Source organism: Chrysoperla carnea, chromosome 1, assembly GCF_905475395.1.
Source record: "Chrysoperla carnea chromosome 1, inChrCarn1.1, whole genome shotgun sequence".
In the NCBI taxonomy this organism is placed as follows: Eukaryota; Metazoa; Arthropoda; class Insecta; order Neuroptera; family Chrysopidae; genus Chrysoperla; species Chrysoperla carnea.
Window position 1 is genome coordinate 64,841,906 of NC_058337.1, and position 10,847 is coordinate 64,852,752.

The 10,847-nt window shown below is 31.6% G+C and overlaps 1 protein-coding gene across 1 annotated transcript; it reads left to right on the plus strand.

Moving 5' to 3' along the window:
• Positions 1-346: 346 nt before the first annotated feature.
• On the plus strand, positions 347-10,619 carry LOC123305463. Its single transcript, XM_044887180.1, has 3 exons — positions 347-521; positions 6,724-6,867; positions 6,933-10,619. The coding sequence occupies exons 1-3, from the start codon at positions 378-380 to the stop codon at positions 10,212-10,214; spliced, it is 3,570 nt and encodes a 1,189-aa protein (XP_044743115.1). The 5' UTR covers positions 347-377; the 3' UTR covers positions 10,215-10,619.
• The last annotated feature ends 228 nt before the right edge of the window (positions 10,620-10,847 follow it).

A 10,847-nucleotide genomic window follows, 5' to 3' on the forward strand; every position in this document is an offset into this window, starting at 1 on the left:
TGTCAACTTGTCTTTTTAATAAAAACAAAAGTGTTAAAAATAAATATTGATATAAATTGAAATATAAACTTTCATTTTACATTATATAATTTTAATTTATTGATATATAAATTAAAAATAATCAAATAAAGACCATCTTATTTTGTTTATAATTCATAAATGAACGTATGTCGTAGACTTATTATTTTACATATACATTTCTATTCTACGTTCATTTGTTAAATTGTATTTATATGTTGTGAGTTCATCGTTGATATCGGTCGAATGTTGTTCTTGTTGAAGTTTTATGGTTATTTTTGTTGAAGTTTGATATGTGTTCAATACATTAATTTTGTTAAGTTAAAAAGGATTCTTAAAATTTTATTTATTTTTACACAATGGATGAAAAAATAGATGTAACCAGTTGTTGCAGACTATGTCTAAGTACTAAATTAACATTTAACATCCATACTTCAAAAAAGTATATAAATTCTGATTTACCACCATTGGACGAAATAATTAAGGAGTTAACTACAATACAGGTATTCCATTACAACTGTAATCCATATACTTTTAATTACAACTGTAATTTATAAACTCAAATGCAACTGTAATTTATAAACATTAGCTATTACATTTGAAAATATTCGCCATTTTGTTTTAGTATATAGCGTCACATTTTTTTTGTTCTCCTTTTTTATTAAATGTTAGAATTTAACTTAACTGACACTGATCCATAAAAAAGTGATGCACTTTTGGAAATTCATCTTTGTTTTATAATAAAATCATTTTATTTTTGGATTAAAAATGATAGAAATTTTTTTGAGTGTGGGAAAAGAGCATTGATCTTACATGGAACGAGCTAACACGAGTTGACTAGTATTTCAGATTAGAAAAGTGTCATACATGTATCACTCTTCTAACGTAAGCCACCAAATAATTCTTGTTAACACGATATATTGTAAATAATTGTTGCTATTGTTTTTGGTCGTAATCTAGCGATTTGAACTAATTAGGGGGAGGGATGGGTATATAATTCCCAAAAATATTTGTTCCGGTTTCTTTTTAATTAGGAACCACGTTTTTAAAGATGCGGCTACAATTTACAAGGGAATCTAATAAAAAGTCAATACAAACGGTTTTGAAGCAATTTTTCAAAACCGTTACCCAAAACTCCGATATTGAATTGTATCCTAAGAGTTTACAATTTTTAACTTTTTCTCTCCCCTTTAATGTTACTCTCTTTTCTCTCCCCTTAAAATTTTATTTTTAGTTTGAATCCGAAGAATCTGTACCTTCTCAAAAGCCGAAGATAGATCTCAAAATAATACTGTGAGCAAAAAATAGTAAGACTTTTGAATTTTATTTCGCGCGGAAACTGAAGTATTAAGTCCAATCGGCGATTTTTACAATGAGTGAAATTATTCAACAAAGAAGTTCCATTAAATTTTGTGTGCGGAATCAAATTTCTGGTGCCGAAACGTTCAGAATGTTGCAAAAGGCCTTCGGTGATAATTGTATGTCGCGAGTAAGTGTTTTTGATTGGTACAAGTTGTTCAAAGAGGGTCGAGAACGCGTTGCCGACGAACCACATCCAGGTCGGCCATCAACATCAACTAATGATGAACACCTCAATAAAATCAAGGAATTGGTGCTCGAGAATCGACGACTAACAGTCAGAAACCTTACTGGGATCGTTGGAATATCGGAAGGATCAGTAAAAACCATTTTGGAAGATCATTTGGACCTAAGAAAAGTGAAAGCACTATTACACAGTATTATTACTGGAAATGAGACTTGGATTTATGAATTCGACCCGGAAACAACCGACCAATCGGTCGAATATCGCGCAAAAGGTGAGCCCAGACCAAAAAAACCACGCCGAATTCTGTCGAAAAACAAGGTAATGTTGACAGTTTTCTTTGATTACCGAAGTGTGGTGCACTCCGAATTCCTTCCGACCGGCCAAACTGTCAACAAGGAATACTATTTGAGTGTTATGCGTCGTTTGGGCGAAGCTATTCGTAAAAAGAGGCTGGAATTATGGGCCGACAACTCTTGGTTTTTGCACCATGATAATTCACCGTCGCATACTGCATTGATTCTTCTTGATTTTTTCGCCAAAAATTCAACCAATATCGTTCCGCAACCACCGTATTACGCCTGATTTTGCTCCATGTGACTTCTGGCTATGCAGCAAACTCAAACGACCGCTCCGGGGAAACCGTTTTGAGTCAATTGAAGACATCAAACGTGAATCGCTACGCGCATTGAAGGCTATTCCGGAAATTGACTTTAACAACTGTTTTGAGGAAAAAACATTGGCACAAGTGTATTGGTGCCGGGGGGGGATTAATTTGAGGGGGACGAAATAGATTTGGAAGAATAAATAAATAATTTTGAAATTATGAACAGGGTCTTACTATTTTTTGCCCACAGTAGTATAACATAGTTTAGTTTAGTATTAATACTGCAATAGAGTGTAATAGAAACTTTACAGAGACTTGTACGCTGAAGCCTCAGAACTTAAATCAGTGAAGCATCCTATATAAAAGCTATGAATAATTCGTATGACTTATTTAAGAGTTATAAAAGTATGAATGCAGCCATTACTGAACTTATTTCCAAATTGTCTGGTTAACGAGGTGGAAGATAATGTTACACATAGAAGGATTCCAAGTGGATTATCTAACAGTAACTTTGTTTCTAACCTTAAGAGCAATCTTAAATGCTCTTTCATGATTTAGTTTGTTTAATGAAAACTTAACAGCATTGCAGAAATTTTAAAATTTTTTAAATGGAATTCAGTCAAAAGTTCTAGCCGTTATATCGACTCGTTGATAGTACGTATTTCGAATTTTGGTATAAGGACAATCATTTTGCCATGCGACAACCGGTTGTTTGAAGTAAAACTGCGATGGCAGTCTTAAATTGGGCTTCAGCACGCGTAATTTACAACAAAACAGTTTAAAACACTACCATACTGTTTGGCGTGTCTAGATCAAAGTAAACTTAACTATTGTAAAAGCAATTAAGCAACTTTTATATAAACCTTTGTATAATACTTGATTGTTTAAATAGAGAAAGAGGTTCAGCATGCGTGATCTTAAATTGAAACTATCTGACCCGCCCACTTGTTGCTGTGGCTCAGTTATAATACAATCAATTATTAAAAATTATAGACAGAATTTTGCGTATTATAATTTGTTTTGTTAAAAAAAAATACAAAATAATTCATAGAAAAATGAAAATAAAATATTTATATCTTGCTGTTGTATCTTGCATTTATGTGAGGCACATGAACTAAATTAGAGCATCATAAAATATTTTAAATTGAAACATAACGCCATCTATTGGATATTTACAGAAATTGTATAACTCCGCCTCCATCTATTGAAAATTTATAGAACTTCAACGGGTTGAAAAGCATTCTGATTTTCAACATCTTGTTGTGATAGTGTTGCTCTTAAACAAGGAAGAAAATGGTAAAATTAGAAAAAAGATAAAACAGTGGATTTACCTAATTTGAATGACTCGATACGATGAAGGAAAGTTTAAAATATTGTCCAAAGTAAGAATATGTTTGAATAATGTAAAATGTATTTAGGCCAAAGTGATACCACAGGCGATTGATTCGGTAACTGTTGACAAGGCGGCATTTATTTATTTAGGGACAAGTTTTTGTAAAAGCTCCCGGCACCTAATTTTTACACAATAAGGCACATTCCTCGTCTCTTTAAACTTCCTGATGTATTACGGAAAAGTGAAAAGCAGTTCTACAAAAGACACTGGATATTATGTACATTTGTTCACATCTTTACACATATTTGTCTACTTATTCTATTATATATTATAGATGTATTAGATCGATAAAATCAGATCTTCAGCATTTAGATCCGCGGAAACTGATAAGAATCTTTATTTTAGTGCTGCTAAAATTTCTGGCGATGCATATCTAAGGTAATAAAATAATCTATCTTGAAATGAATGAAATCTTTTTTTCACGAATTTCTTAATTTAATTTCTTCTATTTGGTACACACTCCCAAAACATATAAAAGTTTTATTATAAAAGAAACTGAAAGTAGTTATATTAGGATAGGAATACGGATATTTGACTGTAGCAATTATCCGCGGATACGGACATTAATAACATCGATCTTTATTACATGTACACATAATTTCTTAAATTATATATTCTTTTTTATTTCTTTATTTTTATTTGTGATGAATGCATGAAGAGAACTGTGAGTGACGGACCTATCTTTGGTCCTTTGTGAAATACTTGTTGCTCTGTGTTTTTGCTTGATCAAACGCACCCGTTGCTCTTAGTTTGTCTATTTGACATCGATGTCGATCTTTGTCTTTACATACCTTATTCCATTATTATAATTTGGCTGACTAACGACTCTGATGGTTTGATTATGAACTTGTGAAAATGATACAGCCTTTATTTTGAAGATCTAATAAAAAATCAAGTGAGTGAATTCTCTATTAAACTTGACTAATACAGGAGTGAAATAGGTTTTATGTTCTAAGGATTTTTGTTTTTTTTATACACTTTTCATGCGCTGTGACAATGCGACCACCTATTAAGTTGCGAATAATCGATTTTTTAATCTTTCTTATCATCTAAGATGGACTTATACTCGCTTACGTATATAGGCTCTAACCTTTTATAAATTTTCTTGAGACTTCATTATTTATATGTACTCAAACATCTCTAGTTAGTCGCTGGAGAAAGGGGGCGCTAGTTCCCTACCTACTAAACTTGTTTCAAGTCTGTTCAATAGAGATAAATTTCCGCTTCCCATTTAATTTTCAAATGTCACTTTGAGTTCTGTAAACGGCTTTAAGTTTAATGATATGTGCTCAAATTTCAATAGCTTTGCTGAAATGAGTATAACATTTCGGAAATCACCATTAACACAATCGATTCTTTCTATGGTTTTTTTTTAGAAATAGCTATAGATTCACTTTTGTGAATTGAACAAAAAGCCCAAACGACGTTTTCAGATAAATTGTCCTTATCATTTTATGTTCTCTATCCTTCCAATAAGCAGGTGAAAGTTTACCGTAGGTCTGTCAATGCTTGAGTGTCACCGGAGGAGTCCATTTTGGAGATTTTGAGAGGATATTTGGTTTGGAATGGAATTTTTTTGAGGATAAATAAATGCTCTACTTTATATATACGCCTTTACTAGTGGCTTTATGTGAGTGGATATGAATTAATCGGTGCATCATACTTGTTAAAAAACATGTCGCAAAGACTTTATAGTTCACACTTTTGTTCAAGCCGAAACAACAAATATTTGTTTAACGCCGGAAACAAGTTGGTTATCATCGTAACTTTCTCTCCAGTTTTCGCTTTTTATATCTTATTTTTTACCGCTTTTATCTTTTTCTTTTAGTTTTTAATCCGTGCCATTATTAATTCATAAAATATTTAATTAAAAATAGGTTGTATCTGAAATATTAAGATATATACAATTAAATTCTGTTTAATGGCATTCGTTATTTTTTAATTAATTAGTTATCTTTCTATAAATTTATAAGCAATAAAAATGAACCTTATGTCTAGTGAACTGAAGATGAAATAAACGTAGAACTGAACTAGCTTGTTCGTTTATATTGGGTAAGAAGGGTGATGGGAGGGCTGCTATATATGCAGATAGCGTTAGAAGAACTCGATAGGTACCCTTATGTTATGATGATTTTCCTAACTGACGGATGGAAAAATAAAAACTAGCCAATATGCTGTGTTAACATGCATTTAGCCATAAAATACTCGTTAGGTTAGGCTAGGTTATATTGGCTGTCCACGAAGGACACACTTAGGCTATAGACCCCATTGTGATACCATGTATGTTACCACCTATCCGCTGATAATTTCATTTATCATCTCCTCAATTTCAGAAGCTGAGTGCACCTCTATCATGCATATACCATGCACTACACCAGCACATCACAACTATTATTTGAATTAATTTTGTTGCGATTTCGGGAATCGAACCCGCTACCCTAAATATACCGCAGACGGAATTAGTTACACCTTAACCAATTGTTACATAATTTTAAATGATAAACTCTTTACACCAAAGAAGTGTAATAAAAAAATATAGATTTCTTAACACTTAGCTTATTACCGCCTTTTTATATTGACAATTAAATCATTTGACACAACTATTAGTTGAATTAATTTTGTTGCGACGGCGGGAATCGAACCCGCTACCCTAAACATACCGCGGACGGAATTAGTTACGCCTTAACCAACTGTTACATAATTTTAAATGATAAACTCTTTACACCAACGACATTATATTGACAATTAAATCATTTGACTGTGTTCCATTCTTATACTCTACTGTAGAGAAGACATAATAAAGCAATAAAACAATAATTTATTGCTAGAAACAAAGTATATTTCTACTTTATATTAGCCTTGTCATTAATTTTTATGGGGTAAAGGTTATCTATTTATAAACTCACTGAAATCTATTTCAAATGTTTTATGGTGTCCTCGACACATTGGTCTATTAATAATTTTTTGGCAAGCTTTGTTAATTGATTACTCATTTTTAGACGGAAAATGGCAAACTACAGAAAATGCACAGTGTAATGCTCACTTCTGAAAATGTGTTTTATAATTGCAATTGTAAATCGTGTTTAATAACACTAAAGAACTTATATTAAAGCTCGGTCATCCAGATATTGAATCTATTGAAACTCTCTCTTTTATTTCCAGATTGAAAAAGAAGAAGGTGAAACAAATTTATCCAAGAACATTTGTTTTTCTTGTAATTATTTAATTATCAAACTGTATTCATTTCGACAGCAGAGTATAATTTCAAATCAAAAATTTCAACAAGCGGTAAAGACCTGGAAGAAGGTAAAGTAAAATTTAATTATCCTCTCATGAGTAAGTAAAATAACACATTAAAACTTTTGTTACAGAATCAGGCATCAGCGGTGTTTGAAAGTGAATCAAAAAATTTGCTTTTTGCTGATTCTTTGGTGGCTATTTATGCTCGATGTTTAGTTCGTGGAGAAAATAAATCTTCGAATAAGAAACTTTATCATAATATATCTCAAATGTGCAAGCTTCCCAGTAAAAACAATTCGATTTCAACATGCACAACAGATTCGGGTTCACTGTCAGATTCTGCTCTGTCAATAGCACTTAATGAACATATATTTCGACAATCAAGTAATAACCAATCATGTCATCCCTCTGTGAATAAAATTATTGAAGAAAATCCTAATATTATTCTTTCCTGCGAAGCAATGAACTATAATTACGATTGTAGTGTGGTTGTGGAAACTTTTAAACAATTGTTTCGCGCAGCTTTATGCGTACCTTCGAAAATTTCAAAACAATTGGATGAAAATATTAATAAAAAAAAAAAAGAGAGTTGCAATTTGACAAAAGACGACAATAAGTTTTCTGCAAGTGTCGTAAGCGTTAATAATTGTTCTGGCGATGCTAGGGATCAATTGCCAGAAATCAAACTAAGAAATAACAGCGAACAATGCTCCGTTTGGGAGAATCAATTCTCAAATAAGTTGTTGTTAGAAGAACATGTGGATTATTGTCATAGAATGGAAGATGAATCCATAGTGTTATCCAAAGGTAACAATAATTTATCTGGAAGTGTCGTTAGCCTTAATAGTTATTCTGATGTAGCTAGCGATTTACTGTCAGAAACCAAACCAAGAATTAACAGCGAACAATGCTCCGTGTGTAAGCGTCAATTCTCAAATATGTTGCTATTAGAAGAACATGTGGATTATTGTCATAAAATGAAAAATGAAGCCATAGTATTAACTTCACAATTACGGATTCCGAAGAAATTCAAGAATAATTATCTGAAGTCAATTAAGTTAATCGATAATGAAGAACGTTTAAGATTATCTTATAAAAAAGGCGCGCGTAAAACAGTCCCCGTACCAAAACTATTTAAAAGTAAAAAGACAGCCACAAAATCAAATAGTTCAATTACTTTTAAAACTCTAGATATTGCTGAAAGTAATGAATTATTAAAAAAATTGCTTACGGATACAGTCAGTGCAAACATATCGCTTAACGATGCAAGAGCAGAATTAGCGAATAATAAGATAAATATGTTGTTTAGTTCTATAAATAAATCAGGTACATGTAATACTACGACAAATACACCAGCCTTACTTAATTCCTCAAATAATTTACCTGCATCTAATTTGCACGTAGTTAGTTCTACAAATCAGGCAGCTTTGGCTTGTACCACAAATAGGTCAGGTGTAGTTAATCCCGAGAACTTACCAAATGCACATAGTTTCGCAAATAAACAAACTATAACTTCTACTGAAAATAATACACTAAAAGAAGCTTTGCCTGTTAACAAAACAGGAGTACCCACCATAGCTAATACATCTGCTGTACCCAATACTTCATTGTTTGACTATGAGATTCATAGAAAAAAAATGTTAAAAAGCTCATTGCATGTTCGTAAAGACACTAACGAAAATACAGAAACATTCAACATATCTAGCAGTTCACTATTATGCCAGGAATATTTACCTGTTAACCGGCCAATAATTAATAATGACATAGTTGTTCCTAATGTACCTTTAACAGTTTACCAGGAAAGTGTATCTACTAATCCTGCACCCGTTGTTAGTAAAACAAGTATTCCAAATAAAATATTAAAACCAAACTTTTATATTGATAACACTGTTAATGATTCTAATTTAAAAAGAAAAAATGATGAAACACCAAGTATTAATCCAAAACGATTGAAAATAGCCAAGAACAATTCAAAACGAATCTTTAGAGATCTTCAGGGATGTACAAGTATTTTGGAGAAACTTTTTGCACCGCAATTGGATCTGGAAGAAATTTTACGAAAAGATCTCTCTGAATCTGATTTAAACGAAATTGATACATCACTTATTAATTCTGCTGTGTGCGCATATTTAAGGAAAAATCCTCGATATTTTAATTTATTAGAACAACTAATAGGTATTCGAGATCTTCCGGTTGTAGTTAACATTAGCCCCACTGGTGGTAATACTTTCGATTTCATAAAAGCCAAATGTCCTAGTAATAATTCTGACACTCCATTGATTGAAATGTCCAGAATTAATTGGAATAATACATGTGTATTGCAAAATTTTTCCTCCACGAACAAAAGTATAAGAGTTGTTGGAAAAAGCTGGCAAAAGAAAAAAATTAATGTACCTCTGTCTAATTGGAAACAATGCGCAACTGAATCATTAGCAGTAGCAGATAAATCAATTACCCAGTCGAAACCTGTTGATTTTGAACAATTAATTGATACGAATTCTACAGATTCACCAGTTTCAGATACTTCTAGTTTCATAAATAGTGTCGATCAACTATCAAATGTCAATAATCAGTCTTTAAAAACTGGAAGTAATCAAACTTGTACTCCCTCAGAAACTAAGAAAAAATCTGGTGACAAAATAGTATTTAAACGCTACTTAAACTTTTCTAAAGGTAAAGAAGAATCATCTAAGAAAGTAATTCTTCAAAAGAATAGAAATATTCTTCCTAAACCGGTGGCCAAATACGTGATAAAAGATGGTATCTGCCTAAAAACGTTTCATGCGACATTAGTTACAAAAGAATTACATCAAGTGGAACACAAACAGAATGGAACTAGTATTAGCGATCTTGAATTAAATTTAGAAGAACCAAGTTTGAGAGATGGTGAAATAATAGAAATTGAAGATGATAATGATATAAATAATCAAAATAATTACAGTACGGACCCACTTATTGATATGGAACTAGGCGCGTTAAAAATTGTTTCTGTCATGTCTTTGAACGATGATTATAATAGTTCTGTTGAAAAGACTACGGAATCCATTGCCGATACAGAAATGAATGAATACTTGAACCAAGCACCCATTGGAATTAAAAATTTTGTAGAGTCATATGGAATATTAAATCCCGAAAGTGAATCAGCGAATTTAATTACTAATCCTACTGAAATTGTATCTAATAAGTCCACTATTAAATTCATTCATTTTCCAGAAAATGCTCCCAGCACTTCAACTCTTCATCAAGATACGAATTTTACAACTGAAGATTCTGTTACGTTAGAAAATTTTACATGTGAACAAATGTTACAACAACATAATGATACACCTGTTAGTAAACCATCGTCGGGTATATCTGTTTTAAGTCCTACGAGAATAAACCTACTTTTACAAAAAAAAGAATTGAAAATGTAAATAAATATATTCATAATATACGAATTCTTACCAATTGTACTAAATATTACTGTCACAAAATAATACTCGAAATTGTTTATTTTGTACTGACTAATCGATGTAAATATTAATTAACCGAAAATCCTAGTCTTAAACCAAAACGTAAGGAAAAGGTGAGGTGTGTTCGCCGTGTATAACATATGGAAATTGAACTGCCACGATCGGCCATATTGAGGAACTGGTCTATGTATCAGGTAATATCTCGAAAAGTAGAAACAGTTATCATAAATTTATTCGTGTATCAATCACCTCTTTATCTTACATCATGGTCTTAAACTTGAAATATTTTCCCATACATTCATTGGATCAAGTATTTTCGTTAAATAATTAAAAGTTAAGATATTATTCCTAAGTTAAGATATTATTCCTAAGAGATCATTTATTTTGTATTTTTTTTATTTTAATTAAGTTGTTAATTTTTGTTTTGTATTCAACATCGAATAAAAAATTTTATGAAACACAAGTATTTTTTTTTTTAAATGGCATAATTAGCACATAAAAAACAGCCAGGTTTGTAAAAATTGTAAAACGTCTTAATATTCCTTTCAGGTAAGTAGCTGATACGACAAATCCCACGAAATTTGTCGTATTAGT